The sequence below is a fragment of the Chaetodon trifascialis genome, chromosome 2, assembly GCF_039877785.1.
Source record: "Chaetodon trifascialis isolate fChaTrf1 chromosome 2, fChaTrf1.hap1, whole genome shotgun sequence".
Classification (NCBI taxonomy): domain Eukaryota; kingdom Metazoa; phylum Chordata; class Actinopteri; order Chaetodontiformes; family Chaetodontidae; genus Chaetodon; species Chaetodon trifascialis.
The window spans coordinates 1,991,907-2,012,285 of record NC_092057.1 but is presented as its reverse complement, the minus strand read 5'-3'; the positions used below and the strand labels follow the sequence as shown (position 1 = coordinate 2,012,285).

At 42.2% G+C, this 20,379-nt stretch overlaps 1 protein-coding gene across 2 annotated transcripts in view; it reads left to right on the top strand.

The window, feature by feature from the left end:
• Positions 1-20,379, top strand: part of mad1l1 (mitotic arrest deficient 1 like 1) — a 57,836-nt gene that overhangs the window by 11,392 nt on the left and 26,065 nt on the right. For both annotated transcript variants that reach the window (XM_070987895.1, XM_070987902.1), the window contains exons 11-16: positions 454-598; positions 4,131-4,271; positions 4,727-4,783; positions 7,461-7,552; positions 7,767-7,857; positions 18,199-18,430. In XM_070987895.1, the coding sequence (XP_070843996.1) occupies positions 454-598; positions 4,131-4,271; positions 4,727-4,783; positions 7,461-7,552; positions 7,767-7,857; positions 18,199-18,430 (758 nt within the window). The remainder of the gene's footprint in view (positions 1-453; positions 599-4,130; positions 4,272-4,726; positions 4,784-7,460; positions 7,553-7,766; positions 7,858-18,198; positions 18,431-20,379) is intronic.

The window sequence follows — 20,379 nt, the reverse complement described above, 5'->3', positions numbered from 1 at the left end:
CTGTGCGCATGCTCTGGTATATATTAATGCTGCCGCTCAGTCCAACTAAGAAAGCTTCCATTAGCTAACGAGCATCTCTCTTCTGCTGAGCGCGTTGGGCTCATTATGAAATATTAGAAACAGCAGAATGAGCGAGTGGTGGGTGCGGGAGGGAATGGTGAAGGGAGCGTGAAGTGTAATTATTGTGCTCTGCTATAATTATTGTCCTATTGATCAGACCTGGAACAAATCGCTGCTGCAAATGATTTCTGGACAGTTGTCTCAAAATTATTTGGTGTCAGTCAGGTAAGTTGTCTGTTAGGGAGTATTACTCTAAATTGACTATAGATCACTTTTGTCAGATTGTCTGAACATTCAGCACTAATCAGCCTGTTTCCATCCCGGCCTGCCCTCTCCTCTCCCCTGCTATTAACTGACAAACACCCTTTTGCTTTCCGCCTGTTCATTTATCAGTGTGAGGAGTGTGGAGCGCTCGCAGTCTGAGCTCCGTGCAGAGCTGTCCCAGCAGCGCAGCAAGACTCTGGAGGAGCAGAAGAAGAGGGAGACACAGGACTCTCTTGTCCGTCGACTACAGAAGAGAGTACTTTTACTAACCAAGGTGCCCCAACCATCAAACGCACACAAACACATAAACACACTGCACAAGTGTTCAAACCCTGCACCATCGCCCTGACGCTCAGGGAACGCAGCACACACTTGAGTCTCAAGGCAGAATTCCTAATCTGCCCTTCTGCCCCCCCCCCGGCCCACTCTGATTGGTCAACAAAGGTCATGTGACTCCTCAATTTGTCTGGCCTGCTTCCCCCTGCTCTGCAGTTCCTGACCAGACCTCCCTGTGATATCGATTTCTCAGTGTGTGTAATTCCCTAGGTCAACATACTCAGTCTCTTAGTACACAAATCATACACACACACACACATTCACACACACACCCAACACCATAACTAAGCAGGGCTACAGGCATGCTGAAAGTCTGGTTTGGCCCAAGACTGTTTTGACTGTTTTGAGACAGCATTCAACCAGCCACACTTTAGCGAGCGCTCATAAATAATAGTTGTTAAAACAATATCCAGTGCACTTGTTTTTGAATACAGGGCTTTTTGAATAATTTGACCCCTTCATTGTGCCATGCAGGCAACAGCTGTGGCTGTAAGCATCATGTTACCATGTTGTCTATACTCTGCCACATTCTCCTGAACGCCACATCTCAGGAACACCTCGAGGGAATTTCTTCAAATTTGGCTCAAATGAGCACTTATCCTCAAGGATGAACTGATTGTAATTTGGTTGCTGTGAACTCAGAAAGACCTGGAGTGAATTTCATTGCATCTGGCACAAACTTCCTCTTGGACCTGCACAAAATGCATTTTTGGCCATAACTCAAGAATTCATTTGCTACCAAAATTTCCCACAAATGTCTCATAGGATAAACTGTTGAAGTGATGACATTTTATATCCAAATCTCAAAGGTCAGTGTCACTGTGACATCATAATGTTCTGCAACAACAAACAGAACTATTTTCTGATATGTGTCTGGACACACATGGATGGAAACTGCAACTTGACCTGTTTTCCAGAAGCATACAGCCATGAGGCAGTAAATCTTGTTTATTCAGGGATGTCTCGCTGAGCATTTTGTTCCATCCAGCCAGCTAAAAGTTATATTTAAAGACTGTAGTTGAGTATATTACTGCCTTTCACCCAACCATATCTGCAACTGCCCAATTATATTTAGTCTTTCATTCATCTTTTTTCTTTAATTCGTTTTGTTTAATTCCAAGAAAAGCACAACATGCGTATATAATGTGATAGATGGGCTGCAATATTTTTGTTGTTATTATTCATTACTGTAAGATACTGAATGTAGCCAGCTGTCATTGTTACTTTCGGATTAAAAGTAACCTTTCTTGCATATTGTAATAACTTGATTGCCAAGATGTAGACATTTTATACATTGGGCAGTAACACTAATTGTACTTAATTGGATATACTGTATCGCCCAGCTCCACCAGAATACTTACATTTAGCTGGAACCAGGCAAGTGTGTGACAGTAACTATTAATCGTTGTTGTCGATTCATTTTGTATTGGTCAAGTATTCGTTTGCGCTCTAAGGTGCACTGCTCTCTATTTCCCCCTTCACCTGTGGGAATGACTTTAGCCACATACTGGGGCACAAATCAATGATGATTAAGGGCCTTGCTCAGCTTCACCTTGACAGCAGCTGCTAAAGAAGAAGAGAGGCGAACAAATTTCCCTCGCCACCACGAGGCTACGTCTGCTTCATGCTACCGCCGCCCTGCTCAGGCGCTTTGTTTCTGTGGGACAGACGCGTGGACTCATTACAGGCATGGTCACATCTTCACGCACCAGATAAAACAGCTGACATAAAAGCAATTTTTAAAGAATAGATGATGAAAACTGTAACCATAGTTTTATCACTCTTTCTTCCCGCTCCCTGTTTGTGTGTTCTTTAAAATGAGGGTTTTATCAGAGGAATGCCGTCAGATTTTTGATTTAGATTGAGTGAATTTCATTACACGTTAATAGACAGTAAATAGCCAAAGGGCCTGCTGGTTAGGACTGGCAGCAGACACATACACACTGACCTCTAAATGTGTCTGTACCGTTTTGTATTTACTTCTGTTCAGTCTGTTGGTCTTCCTCTTCTCTCCTTCCCAAGTTTCTCTCAGGATTTATTGGCCAATTGTGTTACCGAGCATGACAAATGATGCCCCTTCAGTGGCAAAACAAATCAAGCTGAATTAAGGATGATTTCATATATAGTGCTTTTAAATGAACCAGACTAGTCATCTTTAAGTGGATTATGCTGGTTTTGATCTGGTTAATCAAAGGCTGAATCTGATTAGGGTAATCACGGTTTGTTTTCAGATACTAGCCCATGAGCTAATCTGACATTTTAAGCGTCCTGACTGACAGTGAATTTGCATTAATAAACAGGCTGTTTGGCTTTTTTAAAATAGATTAGATTGTTCTCACTCATCATGTTGCCTGGCAACCAGTACAGATTTACGATGTCAACGCATGAATTAAATGTCGTAATCAGTCATTACCGCTACAAGCTAAAATGTTCTATCAGGTAATGTGTTGATATTTTTACGCATTGTACCGTTTTTGATGGAGTATTTCTCTCTAAGTGGCATCACAGATACTCAACCAGGGGCTGATTTTAGCTGTTCAGCTGACGACAGGATGTACTGCTCCTTTCTCTTCAAACATCGCAAAGTAGAGCATAAATCATACACAATAATTCCCTTTTTCACCGTCTTCAATTTCTGATATGTCCTGTAGATGGCCGACTTCTCCTTCTATACATTTTTGTTCGTGCTTCCCGAGACATGCATGTTTTTGTGTGTGCGAACGAACATACGCACTCAGGCATCAGGCAGACAGACACACACTGACAGACTCGTGAGCTATTTGGAGACGACGTGTCAGTCTGAGTGACACTTGAGAGGACGATGACTTGAAGAGGTTTTTATCCTCTCCTCTCAAAGAGAAGCATCTGCTTGGTGTGTTGATTTACTGGACAGAGCACGGCGTTGAGGACACAGCTTTCATTCCAGTGTTATAGAGGAGAAAAAGCAATCATCAGAATTTTTAAATGATCTCATCACATTTCTAAAAGGAGAGATGAGGCAGCATAATATTATATGCTTCATTTGCAAAGACATCTCTCTGTCAGGAGTCTCTGGTTTAATTTTTTGATTTCTTCTTCTTCTTTGTCTACAAAGACATTTGTCTTTGATTTGATGATTACATGAGGAGAAATGCAGATGAGCACGAGCGTAACCTTAAGCCTCTCTTGTCACAGCTTGGATGAGAAAGGCGCAGCTGCCTCATACTTTGTTCCTCATTTACAAAGACATTCGCCTGTCATATTAATGCACTGCACAGTCATACAAAAGTGACACAGACAAATCAGAAAAAGATCAAAGAGCTTTGATATTCTCAGTTTATTCGCTCTCATGCACACAAACATAACATATCCAGAAGCACAAAATTCTGTGAGGTCATGACTTCATCCTCTGCTACATGGAAATAAAGCATACAGCAGGATTTTGTATTTTGTTTTGAAGGGTTATGCTGATGTGGATGTGTGTGTTACAGGAGCGTGATGGGATGCGGGCCATACTCGAGTCCTACGATAGTGAACTGGCGCCCACGGAGTACTCTCCCCAACTCAGCAAACGGCTCAGAGAGGCAGAGGACGTGCTGCAGAAGACTCAGAGCCACAATGCAGAGATGGAGGTGCGTGTGCCGGCGTGTGTGCACACACGCACTAATACTGTACAACACTTGCATCCGTCGCTAAGTTTATTATTTTCACAATTACAAAATTTGAATGCAGATACTTATTTACGCTCCTCTGCGCTGTCGGCCAGTACGCATGTTGTTGAGTGACACTTTTCCCGTGGCTAAAGGCAATGTTAATGCGTCCTGCTCGGCTGCTGCTCGTTGACGCGCTCAGTGAACGAACTGGCAGATATCAAAACTTGTGATAGACGAGCGGCGTTGTGAGCAACGCTGGAACAAAAAGAAGAAGGCTGAGCAAATGAGCAGCACACTTTGGATAAAATATGGCCGCTTCTTCTCCGCTCACATGCTGTTTCTGTCAACACTGTATCAGTAGTAGAAGGACAGGAAGTTATTTTTTTGTTCTCACATCTGTGACCGTTTCCCCTTTTTTCTGTCCTTCGATTCAGGTCCAGCTGAGCAAAGCACAGGAAGAGACAGGGACTCTGAAGCTGCAGCTGCAGACAGTACGTATGCATGTCCACACACACTGCACACACTTTGTTTTTTCTTGAGACATTCACACAAAACACACTGGTGTGTGCATTCGACTCCATTTAACTTCTCTTTGTAGTCCACGATTGACTTTAAATCAAAAAACAAAATTTTCAAAATAGAACATAGGCCTGTACCTAATGTCATTTTTAAAATATTCAAAGCTTCAAATGAGGTTTTTGAACGAAACATTCAATCTCTGTGGTCATATTTTATGATGTCATCAGAGAATTTAATAAAAATAATGATGAACTCGTCAGTTATGCTAACATAAATACATTTGAATGACCAGCACAGCACAGCAATCGTGTCATGCTTCCAAACTGGTAATTTCTTTGATAGCTTTCTACAGTCGCTGGTATGAAAGTATTGATGTCTTTACGGAGCACAAAGCGCTCATTGAATTTATTCTAATGGTGTTGAAGCTCAAATAGATTTTTTGCTGGTTCGGTTATATCAGTGAGTGTTTCCCCTGTGATTCTCTGCGGCGCCGCTCCCAAACATGAGTCAAACTCTTTACATGCATTACCAGCCTTCCCCATAACTTCTTTCTGTAGCAGCATGAGCACCACTGCTAAAATTTCACTCAGTCATTAATGTCGTCTCCTCTCTGTGCTTCACTGAGGGTGGGGTTAGCCCCTCCACCCAAAAGGAGCGAAGGAGAGGAGAGACAAGTGAAGTGCAGATAATGTTGTCGTAGTGGTTTACGGACAGGCTCGGCAGTGAACGACGTGCTAACGTGCTGAGGGATTCTGTGTTTTTAGCTCATCCAGACTGGAGAATAATCCGTTAAAACAGATCAGTGATGCTGTTTTTCCCGCATTGTTGTCCATGAAGTTTGCTGTAAGCGATGTAACGTAGCCCCTGTGTGTTTCATGTGGAGTGAAAAAAAAAAAAAAAAATCCTTTTGAGTGCTGCATCGTTCGTCATCAACCTATCATGAGGTAACTGAGGAGGCAGTTTGGTCTGTGCGCTCGGTTTAATGTGGCATGCAGTGAACCCACCAGTCATAACTTTGTTTTAATGAAAACTCAACTGCTGCCATTTGCTTGTAGTGTTCTTCAGCAACGTTTTGGAAGAAAGAAATATTGGGAGTAACAGGCGAACCATCTTAAAACCAACCAGCCATCTTTTGATGAAGGACCTTGCAGTGAATCTAATTTATGCCGGTGTGAAGATGGTACATGTGGATTTTGAAAAGTAACCGATAAATATTTAAAGAAACTTTGGAGTGTTAAAGTTGAGATTGGGTTAGCTCATCCACCACCACCGGAAACAGTCAGCCAAGGGGAAGCTTTTAGATTGCTGCTAGACTAGTCATGCATGCCTCCCTTTGCAGCTTTTGACCACAGTGAAAATGTTGTTTCTGAAAGGGTCAACGCCAACGAACCTGGACCGATGCAGAGAATTTTATATATTTTTTTAATTGTAACTTTTGTATTTTACGATAGTCTGAAGTTATTTGAAATCGGATCACAGGAGTTGAAAACGATCCTACGCAGGCACTGTTTGAATGTAATTCTCCCAATAGTGTAATACTAATAATGGTGGTGTAACCCCGTCTTCAGATGAAAAGTAATGGGTCTAAACAGAATGAACAGACATGCAAAAAAAAGACAGAAAAAAGAGGCTTTGTGGCATTCGAATGCCTAGAAATCTTAATTGCTACTTAATGATCAGACAGACATCGTAACCTTAGATTTTAACGCTTACGCTGCTCAGGTACCTTGTTCATTGTGACTGTTATCTGCGCAGGTGTGGCTCTCTGTGAGTCAAAGATGCTCTAATGCCTGTGTCACTAACATGCCGACAAACATCTCTTTTTCTGGTGTGCTGAATAATGGCGTTAGTCCTGTAGACCTTTGCAAAGGGACAGTCTTATTTAGCTGGATTTGCATTTATGGTACAAGTTCTGTGGCTTTGTGGTCAGATCAGGTCTGTGAATGAAGTAAAAAAAGTCCATCTGTTAAGTTTGCTGTGTATATTTTTTTTCAACTGAAGGATGTTGAAATTCCAGAAAAGCTACAGAAAGTAGACTGCTGTAAAAAAAATAATGATGATGGTAAACCAGGATAAAGCAAACAGTCGGCAGGTGTGACCTAAACTCTCCTACACACTATGTGCATCTGTCTTTGTGTCTTCCCTTGTTCTATGATCTCCCTTCTTTTCATGGCTCCTGGTTGCCGAGGAGACATCAACATAGCCATGGCAATGAGTATTGACGCGTGAAATCCACCTGTCTGGTATAGCAGTAATTACTTATCCGTCTTGGGGAGCCTGAGAGTGAGGATGAGCTGCGAGACAGACAGATGCTGTCAGAAGAAGAGGGAAATGGGTGTGCAAATGGAAATGAGGGATAATTGCAGACAGGAGAGTAAGATCAGAGAGGAACTAACTAAGATGCAGGCGGACGAAAACAAGAACTTGGGAAAAAGATCGAACGTTTGAAAATGTGGAGATTGAAATGTGAAACGGAGCTGTGTATAAAGGGTGTGTCTGTTTGTCTGGATGTCCGACTTGAACAGATAGCAGCACACTGCAGTAGAGTCCGCAGCATTTATCTGCAGCCACAAGGTTTCTGCCAGGCACACGGCCAAAGGTGGTCTGATGTTAGTGCACCAAGCCCGTTTTCTCCTCTGTTTGTCCTAGGTGGAGCTGGAGCTGGAGTCTGTGAAGAAGCAGCAGGCCTCTGCTGCCGACAGCAGTTCTTTAGTGACCAAAGAAGAAGTCAGCATACTCAGGTGCTTAGCACACATACACGACCTGTTGCAAAGAATTCAAAACCTAGGATATAAAAGATTCATGCATATACCAAGGGTGGATTAATTCAGCCAGACTTCACATGCCTAATCTTTATCTTAGGATAACTTATTGAGTCACTGATGTGCATAGTCGTTATTCTGCTAGTTGGTTTTAATAAACAAGGAAGTGAGCGTGTATGCCTGCAATTTTCAGACAGAAAATTGAAGATTTAGAGGCAGAGCGACAACGCTTGGAGGAGCAGAACAACATTCTGGAGATGAGACTGGAGAGACACAACCTTCAGGTAGGCACCAAGTCTTCCCTCCAACTGTTTTCTGTGATGGATTTACTCGTCTGGCACAAAGGAACCAATTTAATAACCCCAATGGCAGCAGCCTTGCTGGTGTCACATTGTAGATTGATTCGCACAAACACTCCCCATATCTGACAGTTTTTCAAGAACAATTGGACCCAGGTGTGATTCCAGCACTGGCCAATGAAAAATCTGTGGAACTTGTGACTGATTTAAAGTCCTTTTTTATTGGTTGAAGGGATTAGAATGGACTGACTGGTGGTGAGATAGCGTCAGAATAAATGTAGACCTTTCCTCGTGTCAGCTGGGATTGGAACTGGCTGAAATGAAATGAATCCCAGTTGGGAGCCACCTTAATACTGACACACACACACAAATCACACACATGCATGACTGTGTGCATCTAATCCAGCTACTTTCATCTTGGAAAGTTACTTAACTAACTCCCTGTTATACCTGATCCCTTCTCCTTTTTAAATTGGCTCTCTACGTGTGTGTGTGTGTGTGTGTGTGTGTGTGTGTGTGTGTGTGTGTGTGTGTGTGTGTGTGTGTGTGTGTGTGTGTGTGTGTGTGTGTGTGTGTGTGTGTGTGTGTGTGTGTGTGTGTGTGTGTGTGTGTGTGTGTGTGTGTGTGTGTGTGATCTCAGTAAGGTCCTCTTACTCCCCTGACTCATACTGTGCCAAACTAAGCCTACCAGGGCACTTTAATGAAACGTGTGTGGGCAAGCGTGTTGGCTCCATTTAGCGCTGGGCTGAATGGGATTCATGTGTTCTCAAGCATGACCACCACTTTTAAGGCAATTGACAACTGAGTATGCGTAGGAGTGTGTGTGTGTGCGCGCGTGCACAGGTTTCAAGGTTGCACGGTCAATGGATCAATTCTTAGGAGTTAATTCTTATGACTCCTCCATGGTCTAATGCACACGGAGAGACCTCTACATCAGACCGAGTGAAGAGATGAGTGACTGAATGGAGAAGCGTTTGAAAGGGAAGTGAGTGGCTGAATGAGTAGGCATGAATGACTATACGCAATCGAATGCCTGAATGCATTGACAATGCAATTTTTCATTATATCAACTTGCACGTCAGATTCCTGTGGGCTAATCCATCATTTCCGCCTTGTCTTTATATTGAGATCATCCTGACTAGTGTAACGGTCAGCCACTCAGCTTACTGGTGTAATGAGACTCAGGCTCACTCATCCCCGACCGACCGACTGACTGACTTACACATATATATACTGTATGTCTATGGTGTGTGTGTGTGTGTGTGTGTGTGTGTGTGTGTGTGTGTGTGTGTGTGTGTGTGTGTGTGTGTGTGTGTGTGTGTGTGTGTGTGTGTGTGTGTGTGTGTGTGTGTGTGTGTGTGTGTGTGTGTGTGTGTGTGTGTGTGTGTGTGTGTATATATATATTAGTGCTGTCAGAAATATCGCGTTATTAATGCGTTAAGGCAAATCAATTTTCTCTGTCATTTTTTTTAATCGCGAGATTAATGCTCTTTGTGACCTAGTGAACTCATAGATTTTTAGAAGCTGTGGCCACTGCGAGTAACGTAAGAAAAACAACTGGAAACAAAACAATAGGCACACCCCACGCACGTGTTTGGTCTCGCCGGCTAGCGAGCAGGCTAACGGTTTGTGTGGATGTCAAACGTGGAACGCGAAATGGATGCGAACAAGATTCTGAATGGAATGTTTAGTTTCAAAAAGTTGCCAGATGGGTCAACTGACAAGACCAAAGTTATCTGTGTGTGTTGTTGGTGTGAACTGAATTATCAACGTAGCACATCCAGTCCAATCCAGGCGGGGCGAGAAGGGGATTATATATGTATGTTGGGAAGATGTTTGTCAGCATTGCAGCTTAAACTTGGTCCTGCAGTTAGTTGTCTTATTCAACATATTGTGTGATAGAAAATAAAAGTGAACGCATGCATTTAGAATTTGAGCATGTTTTTAAAACCTTCTAAATTCTGGTTCTTTGGTTTAGTGTTAATCAGTGACATCCATGTATTTTTGGATGAATCTTTAAAAACAGTCATGCTCTTGCACTGCAGTCACTTCACAGTCAGTCTGATCAGGTTTGTAACTTTAGTTTTGAGATTTTGAAGTATACTTCTCTGACTTTAAGCTGCTGCTTTTGTCTCTGTTTTCTCACGCTCGCTTGCTGTCGGTGGTCATGCTAACGAATGAGTTCACTCCCTGACAAAGGAGCAAGCTGAAATGTCAGCTTTAAGATTATGTATGGGAAGAGCACGACTGCAAAGCTTTCATCTTTTTATTTCACAGCTTCTCTGTTTCTTCCTAACATTCATTATTGATGATGACAGGAACGTAAACACATTACATTCTCTGCACCCAATTTTGTTTTTACCCCACCTAATATTAAATGTAGAGGCTTTATGAATTGGTTAGAGGTGTTACCAGCTATCATTGGCAACAAGAGGGGCAAGACTTGAAGTCGAGCAGTTGCTTGCAGGCTAAAACCAGAACAGGGAGTACTGAAAGACACTGTGCTGGATCTTTGCTACTTTGAATTTTTAAGGGTGATTTTAACGACATTTGCTCCAAATTTGTCTGACAAGGCCATCTCAAAGGGCCGTCAGCATTCAGCTCAGTCTTATCATTAAGAACAAAGATGTTATTTGCTGACAGGTTTTCAGACCCTGTAACGGGCTGCTCTGGTCTCCTCCATGTTTGCTCTGTCTTAAGTAGCCCCTCTGTGGTTTGGACCCTGCTTTTTTCCTGGTGAGAAATCTTGTTCATTAGCATGGAGGCGAATGATATCACCATCATCACTTCAAAAAGTGCAGCAGAATTACAGATATTTTTAATGTAGCTGGTAATAACAGTCAGTCCTTTCCTTACAGTTTCTTTCTTGTTTTGTTTTTGTTCACTCATGATTTTTTTTGCACTACAGACCGGAGCAGCAGTGATGGTAGACTTGATACTGCTGTACTTTGTCTTTTTGCTTTTGCTGTCATGCCAGTGTCTAGACAGAGATAATTGTTGCCGTTGCAAGAGGTTGCATCAACATAGGCTCTCTGTTATACATGTGCTTACATGGGCATGCCCAAGTGTATATTACTCAGCCACAGCGGCATTATTTAGACATTATTTTCAGATAGAAAGAGACGTAGTACCAGATGAAAAAGCTGCTGACTTTTTCTCTTGACCTCGATATGCATGTAGCCCAGGTAAGTTCTTTCCAGTCCCTTCTGTTGCAGTGTTGTCATCTGATGGCTTGCATGTTCAAATGCAGTTTTACCTACTTAAAAGTTTGATTAAGTCAATAGGAAGCTTTTTGAATGAGAATAATTTCTCAGTATTTCTTCTAGAATCACATTATCTAGAAATCTTGTAATAAAGTATCTCTTCTTAGTCACTTCATTGTTTTGAAATGTGTATTGTAGGTGCAAACAAAGTTGAAGTAGAATGGACAGATCCTTAAATAAACGAGGCCATTGCATGCTATGGATCAGTGTTTTCCAAAAAAGATAGTAGTTAAGCTTATGAGGATATTGGTTGCGGAGGGAGCGGTCTCCTCAGTCAGGTTTGCAGTAGTTGGAGGTGTCCCACGCAGCATCAGCGGTCCACATGCCAACCTGAGCTATGGCACTGGTGTTCCAGTGCTGTTACTGTGTGCCATTGACTGAGCTTCTTTCCTTCCAGACAGCGTGTCTCTCCGTCACACTCACACCTTGGTGGGAAGAAAAAATCAAAATCATGATATTCCTTAACAAAATTGATAACAGCCTTCTGACTCTTAAGCAGAAGAGATGATGCGTTTTTAGCGAGTAAATCAGTGAAATGACTCGACGTCAGAAAAGAGTGCCTCATCCCCCTTCAGCCTGCTCCGTGAGAGAGAAATGTCAGTGTTGACAGTTATGGTGAAATACATTTGATTGAACGTACAAGTACTTTTTTGTTTCTATTTCAAGGGTTCCAACGGGAAAAAACAGCAGGAAAACTTTCTAAATAAGAAATTTTCTCCCAACAACCTTCATACAGTATAAAGCTATATTTTGTGATGCAGATAAATATTTGAGTGGTAAAACTGAGAAGTGGCTGGCACACTGCGGCTAAGAATGTGGGAGTCCAATTACCAGCCCAAAGATGCAAGAAAGGTCACTCCAGCACACAGGTGAGATCTTTCAACATGACCAAGTGATCTGATGAGGAAGAGGATGACATATTGCACGTTGTTTCTGAGGGAATCTTCTGCACTGTGATGCACTGAAAAGGTCTTAAACAGAACGAAGTGGAAAGACCCTGCAGCTCAGTCTTCCACAGAGGATGTGGCAGCTTTTTGCAGCCCTTTGCTTTCATGCTTTCCTGACACGTCTACCTATTTTTGCTTGTCCATAAACTCCCAAAGGCTCAAGTCCCCGTGGGAGAGCCGACCAGATACTCTGATGCTAATACTGCATGGTCTGTAAAGCACCTCAGCTTCATCTCCAGCAAGACTACTCAACTGGTGCTGTGGGAGGAAGTCGTCTTAGCGGTCCACTCAAATTAGCGCCCGGCAGCTATTTTTTTCTTGCCATCTTAGTTTTGGAGGAAAGACCGCAGTGCACCATCCACCTGTCTGATGTTTTGTAAAAAGCATAGAGACGATGACCCGTCTCCAGACCTTTTTCTACCTCTTGGTATTCAGTAATCACTCTGAGGGCCCTCACAGAACCTCACAAAAGACTGAGGGTGTTGTCTTTTCTAATATCGTGTGGCTTTTGACTCCTGTGCATCTTGCCAGTGTGCACTTTACACCAGAGAATCTGAAGGTGACCTTGCAGCCTCATTCTGCTTTTATCCCAAAGATGACGAACTCATGCTGACATGTTGATCTCGGAGCCCTTCAGCTGCAGCCTCACTGCGTTTCAGAACAACATATTCTATTCCCAGTTTGTGCTTTGCATGTTTGTCTGAGCTTAAAGGTTCCCTGTGGAGTTTTAGACCTGTAGTAGTGCTATGGAGTTTGTGTATGTGTCCCTGTTTTGGTTTATCTTGCACGCACACAAGGATGCACATGCATGAATGTGGTACGTAGTCCTACATAGCAAATGGTGTCACACTATTCAGCTGATCAACAGGGTTACTAGTAGAAGATGTAATAGTAGTAGGACGTGACTTCTGATTGTCCCTGCACAGGTACAGCTTATCTGTAAAGGAGAGCGGCTGGAAAAGCCAGTATGGAGGAAGGAGCTCCAGTCTGTGAGTCTGTCCAGTGTCTCTGCCGCCACTCCAGCCTCATCCTCCCTTTAAGAGCTCATGAGGTTCAAGAGTGTGTGTTCGTGCCTTTTTCCTTGGTTATTTTTTGATGGTACCCCTCCGCTCTGACACACTACGCACACTCACTCACCATTAGTGTGTCACCTGGTCCATCAGTGACTCATGTGTCCCCTATGGTTGGTGCTGTATTTAGCATGTAAGTGGATGTTTCGGAGTGATTTGTTCAGCTGTGTTTAAAACAGGCATTGCTCCCTGGACTGCGATGCCCCCTCCCTCTTGTACTCTCTCTCTCTCTCTGCCGCTTGCTCTCTTTAAAAACAGACTCTGCTCCCTGGTATTAGATGTGTTGTTATTGTTGTTCTATGAATAAGAGATATGTAGCCTCAGGCACTTAGAATGCCACTCCACCTTTCTGCACTGTAAATACTGTGTGAAAGAACAGGCTGTACGTATGCATGTAAACCACGAACACACACACACACACACACACACACACACACACACACACACACACACACACACACACACACACACACACACACACACACACACACACACACACACACACACACACAGCATAGGCCAATTGAAATATTGTAATATTTGAGCAGTTTGTTAACATCCACTTTGAAATTTGGGCAGTTTGGCATGTTTTTGTTGTTGTGTAGGGAAGTGCGTTGTAATACATAAACCGTAGTACATAATTATTTGTTTTCTCAAATACAGACATGCATGTACAGCAGAAGGTAATTGCACCCATCTCCATTTTATAGATGATTTCTGGAGAAAACTTCCTGTTTTTCTTTCAGTGACTCATACCCATTCATTTGATTACTTTTTTGTCTGTCTTACCCTCCTCTTCTGCACAGAAGGTACAATGAAAGGCGACAAAATGATTTCCAATTTTCTCACTTTAGTGTGATGTATGAGGAGAGTTCAACCAATTAAAAAATGATTATGCTATTTCTTGGCTTACTCTGAAGGCGATGTGCTTTAATGCCAAAGAGAAGTACATTTCCTTTGTTTTTTCTGCTCAACAGTCAATTAATATTTTGCCCCTTGGCTCAGTCCAAGTATCCAAAAAGTAAAATGTGAATTGCACGGCCAAATGATTCTAATTTTCCTTAGCTTGACCTAATTTTTAGGAAGTATGTTTGAAAGAGTTTTTTGCTCTCTGACAGCATGTAGCTGTTGGCTGCGTTTTGAGGACGTACTCTTCTTTTTGTGCTGGATTTACAGCTCTAATCTACATATCTGTCTCACACTATCTGGCTCTCCCTTCTATTTTCTCTCTGTTTATCACAGCACACATATAGAGATGCACCCTTGAATAAACCCTCCGTGTGCAGATGTGGAACTTCAAACGGTTTACACAAGAAGAAAACGAGCGAGGATTGTATTTAGCTGTGACGTGTGTGCAGTCCAGTTGAAAGTGTTTTGATAGAAATACGCACATCCTCAGTTCCTTGTTTTGGAAAGCTCAATCCTTATGTTCCTTTTGAATTATACAAAGTGTTATTTATAAGCGTGTGAGGCTTTTTCCCTCTATCCACGCTCCCACTCTCTTCCGCCAAAGGCAACGATCCCCAGCCCTCTTTGTTTCCACCGTGTCCTTTTCGATGTCCTTCAACATTTCCCATCTTCATATCCCCTTCCTCCTCGTCTGCCTCTTGCTCTCCCCCACGCCTGTAGTTTATTTGGCAACCATCGCTTGGGGGCATATGCAATCTAATTTAGCCAGTAATCAAGAGCTCAGATTGGTGTATGTGTATGTTCCTGTTTGTGTGTGTCTCCCTATATTGGCATTAAGCTAAGATAGACTCTCCTCATTTACCCGGGCCTCATCCATCCAAAGTAAGAGAAGAAGGAAATCATGTTTTCTGGAACCAACATTGCCATTTTTGCTTTAGTACTGGCTTCTTATTCTGTGCTGTTTTCTCTTGTTGCCAACATCCATCTATATTTACCAGTCATTGTAAGTTACATAATTTTATGTTAGTGTGCTTGATAGATAATCTGCTACTGTAGTAGCATTATAATAGCATCTAGATGAACTCTTCTGTCACCGCTGTTTTAGTGTCAGTGACTTGTGTATGAAATGTTCAGTAAAACTTCGTTACTTACATATTTATTGTTGCAGTATATATAGAATTTGTTGGAAAAAACACAACCCAACAGCACATTAATGAATACTTAAGCTGTACATAATGAAGAGTTTTTACTTCTTTTTAGGCCTGCTCTGACAGTTTAGTTCACATTCTAGAGCAAGAACGCTTTGTTCGCAAACATATGAGTTGTGCTTCATTCACTGCATGCAGTGTATCAGTGCAGAGTATTCTGCTAAGGTGGTCCGCACTGCTCTGTGCTGAGGGCAAAGAGTAGCACACTGGGAAATAAAGCAGGTAGGCAGTCTGATGCTCATAACTTCACTGTGTGCTCCTGCAGCCTCTGTAGAGAAGATTTTGGCAGGCTAGGTAAAGCAGAGCAGAGCGTTCAGAGGTTACACAAAATACATATCTTTAGAAACAGAGAGTTGGAAATAAAGCTACTTGTTTGAATTCCAAATTCCCTGTCTCCTACACAAGCTTTTAGCAGCAGACCTGCTTCCCCCATGCAGTGTTGGCATCAACATTTATTGCACTGAATAAATGAACATCAGCTACCATTTATTTCTTTCATGCATGGTGTGTTTCATGCAAGCATGTGTGTATGTGTGCATGTTTCTAAATGAAGAGCTTGAAGCAGCTCAGCATATTTGATGAAGCTGATGTGCTTGCATGATTCTTGCAGTTTTAGCCATGTATCTACATGATTTACTGCACTTACTGTTAGTTGCTTTTTAATAAAAAATAAATGTGATGTTTCTGAAAAATGTGCCAAATTGCTCTAAAGGTGTATTATAAGTCCGTTTCCCTGCTGAAAGGAACATGATCTTTGTTCAATGTGCAAGATAACCAAGACTGCCTAACCAAGAGAGGTCAGACTTTTCCGACCAAGTCTCGACACCAGTGAGCTAAACTATTGCAACACAGTAATAAAGCAATAAAGTAACCTAAAGTGCAACATATAGTGACTCAAATGATCTTTTCAAACTGTTTATTTGCTATCTGACATCTCACCGGCTCTCTTCACCTTCGTCTCTTCAGCAGCACTTGAGCAGACAAAATGAAAAGAAAAACGTGGTTAAATGATAAATGGCAACAAAGTGTGTAATACAGTATTTAAAATGTACAAGTTTTCTGGAGTCAATGTGACTGAAAGCACGGATTGATTTCCTGGAAAATGCTTTTGTGGATGCACTTAACCTCTCCTCTCCTCCTCATTTATTCCTCTGAATCATCGTCAGCACACCCTCGCTGATGCTTTTCACAGAACTCTTCCTGGCCTTTTGATTATGAAAGTCTCTTCAAGCTTTTCTGCCTTGTCCATATTTTTTTTCTTTCATAGAAATATGTAAGACCAATGAATGGCTCAGGTATATGGTGTTTCATGTGCTGCAGCCTTGTGCAGTACACATACTTCAGGCCTGCAAGTTATTATTAATGAGAAGGTGAAATGTTGTTTACTTGATCGATAGGAAAAAAAGTCCACAGGCAAGGACACAGACAGACTCTTTCTCTTGGATCCAAATATGTTTTAGCCCTTGGTTCATTTTCATCCTAACCAAGACCAGACTGACCTGATCTGAAGACTGCTGTGTGAAGCTGATATCTTAACAGAACATGTACCTCAGCACAAAGTACAGCCACAGTTGAGCAAAGACTGCTTGATGCAGTCGTTTACAGCTGATGCAATCAATTCATCAAGAAACACATCAACAGAAAATACATCTAGGACGGTTTTGATAATTGGTTAATTGTTTAAATCAGCTTTCCAAGCAAACCTGTCAACTGCTCTGTAGTTCCAGAGAGTTTACAGTGACATTAAACACTGATCATGGATCTGATACGTCTGACATTTTGAGAAATAGTGCGTATTTGTTTTCTTGCCAAGTGTTAGATTCATATCATACCTGTCTGTTCAGTATGAACCTAGAGCCAGCAGTTGGTTAGCTTAACTTGAACACTGCAAATGGGGAAATGACTCGTGTGGTCCACTACTGTCCAAAAGTAAAGTAAACCTCGCTTACCAACAGCTCAGGAATTAACACCCTATGTCTCATTTGTTTAACCCACACAAAGCAGAAAGGATGGTTTGATTTGTGGTTTTCTGTGGAGTTATGTGCTGGACTGTTTCTTGGTTAGGCAAGGTGACCTCCTGTAGTCTTGTTGTCCCTGGGATGTTGCCAGTCAACCAGTGGAGACCTCAGAGAGTCCCGCCTTTAAGAAACATTAAAATTATGGTACTCAACTTGAAAAGATTGTTGAAAGTAAGTAGAGCAGACTCAAAAACATATGCCAAACAGACGAGAAGTGTCTTTATGTTGTTATTAACAACCTTTTATTGACCTGCTTCTGACACGTGATTTGACATCAAGATGATTTTGGAACATGATCGAGGGCTGTCATTGTCAACTGGGTGCCTGCGGGAATCACACCAGTCCACCAACACTTCCCAACCAGCCCTCAGAATATTAATGAATTCAGAAAATGAGTGAAAGACGTTCAGTCCTTCCTGAGAGTGATCGATTAGCTTCCCAACGCTGAAAACAAGCCAAAAAGTGTGTAATTCATAGTTCTACCTAGTTCATACCTGTTCTGCCGAATCAGATTATTGTCTGGCTCCACCCTCTCTACTCCATAGAGCCACCAGCAAACTTCTCAGCTCCCAGGCTGGACATTGGAAGTGGAAATATCAAACAATAAAATGCTAATTAGGCCTAAACAATTATTTATTTATTAGTGTGTGTTTAGAAAAGTCTGTCCCTCAGATAAATGTCATTGATAATCTGGTCCTGGACTCAGACTGAAGGGTCCTGCTGTATAAATTCTGCACATTTGTTACATCATAATACTATTAACAGTATGTCATCTGTGTATTTCCTTTAATCTTTCAGATTTTGAATAAAGAACTTTGTATTTTGCTTCCACTCAAGTCGATGAGCTGTAAAGAAAACCAGCCGAGTTGATGGACATCTGATCTTTGTCTCTGTGCGTCTCTCTGTCTCAGGGAGACTACGATCCAGTGAAAACCAGAGTTCTGCACTTCAAAATGAACCCTACCACTGTTGCTAAGCAACAGCGGCAGCAGGAAGTTGAGGCTCTTCGGGAGGAAGTGACACGTCTCAGGGAACTTGTGCGCTCATTGCAGGATGGAGGCGCTCTGGTCCATTCACAGGACGACTCCAGTATGAACGCCCCCAGCCTCGGCCTCAGTTTGCCGCCGTCGAAGGAGGTGCTGGGTAAGATCTGCAACGCAGACACACGTTTACAGACGCACTCATTGTGCACTGGCTCATTAGCTTGCACTAGTCTGGTAATAAACGAACCAGGTCGGGCGGCTGCAGTGACTTTTTCATTGTCCATCACGTTTCTGTTACCATAAATGTTTATGGAGCTGAACACAGGTGCTGCAGCTGAGAGCAAGCCTGGGAGGAATAAATCTTCACCAACGCAGAGTATGTTAATACTGGACGCAGCCAGGTACATGAACATGAAGGGCTCAGCGTGAGCTGTAATTAATTTAGTATTAGAAGAGTGTGATGCTTGAAATGTCCTGCATGTACCATAGAAACCACTCTGTTCAGTATGATTAGGTACCTGGAACTGAGTGTGTAACTGTTCATTATGTTAGGATGAGTATTTCTCACTTGCACTGTTAGCCGCCAAGGATAAGAAGCCTGTCACAGTTAACTTAGGTTCATTTATTTATCATTCTGCGCCACAGGGTTGTACGAAATGAGAGTTTTTGTCCCTTTGTACTACTTAATAAACAGCAGAAATAATACGTCCTAAACATATTTTTATGGTCGAGTGTGAGGGCTGAGGATGGGTCGAGGAGTCTCACTAACTGAACTGAGGAGCTGCTCTGTGCTCTGGTCGTACAGAGCAGATACTTCTGTATCGCTGAGCAGACAGCAGCAGGCTCACCTGGCTTTGTGTGTGTCCTCTGGGCTCTGTGCAGACGCCTCACCGATCATTGGTGCTCGGTGGTTGGACTCCAGAGGTTTTAATCACCTGCTGCTGACTCCTCCTGTACTGGGCTGTTCGGATGGGAAGAATTTCGGATGGGAATTTTGTCTTCTTAAGCATCCTTACAGCTGTTTGTGAGCTTTCTTCACTCGATGGACGTGTGATGTCCATGACAGCTTCTGTGTGATTTAAGCAATTTAATGATTTACTCCTTTCCAGCAGCACGTTTTTGGCAGTTGTTCAGGTCCTCTTCCCTTTTAGCCTCATGAAACAAATAAAATGAGAGAAGCTGGCAACCTACGCCCTCTGCTGGATGTGTCCAAAACCAGAGTAAGAGGGAAACTGCTTCACTGGTATTTATATTTGAGGCCACTGAAGCATTTGTCCTCTTAGGTGTGAGTATATGACAGACAGTTAGAGGGGGAAGTGTAGTTATGACAGGGTTAAATATTTAATTGGAGTTCAGGGCAGTTCAGCGCTGGAAGTCTGTTGGCTAATTTGTCTTCTGGGGACTCTGCTGCTCTCTCTCTCTCTCATTCACTCTTCTTCTGTCGCTCTCTCACCGGCACTAACTCATCTCATCTCTTCCTTTCGCTCTTGTCTTTTCTCTGTCTTTTTCCCCTGTCTTCAGTTGTGCTCATGCCTTTCTGACCCATTCTTCTCCTCTTTTTTTCTTTTTTCGTGTGAAATGATGATTAGTTTCTGACCAGTGTGCTCAGTTTTAACTGGCAGATAATGCAGAGCTAATGTGTGCTATCTGTTATTATCTTCAGAGCAGGTCAGTGGGATGTCTGGAAAGTAGATGACTAGATAACTTGAATCATTTTCATGCCTTTGAGATCACAGATTTATGTAAAAATGTTTTCATTAGTATAGTCTAGGTGTATGACTGAACATTATTTATAGACTAGTATTATTCTTTGTTGACAGTGGTCTCATGATTTTAGTCAACTACATTTTGTGCAAATGGAAATCATAATTGATATCTTACTATTATAGATTTACCTTCTTTGCATACATATATGTCGCTTAGCTTAAATTTTTCAGGTGCAAACACAATTAATGCACTAGTAAAATGGTCATGGGAAGATTTTTATGGATAGTCAAGAATGTGAAATAGGCAGCTGCTGTTGTGTGAACTGTGTTTATGCTGTTTATGGATGAGCAGTTAATGATGTTCTCCAGTTTAACGAGATTTTAAATAGTAATTACAGAAAAA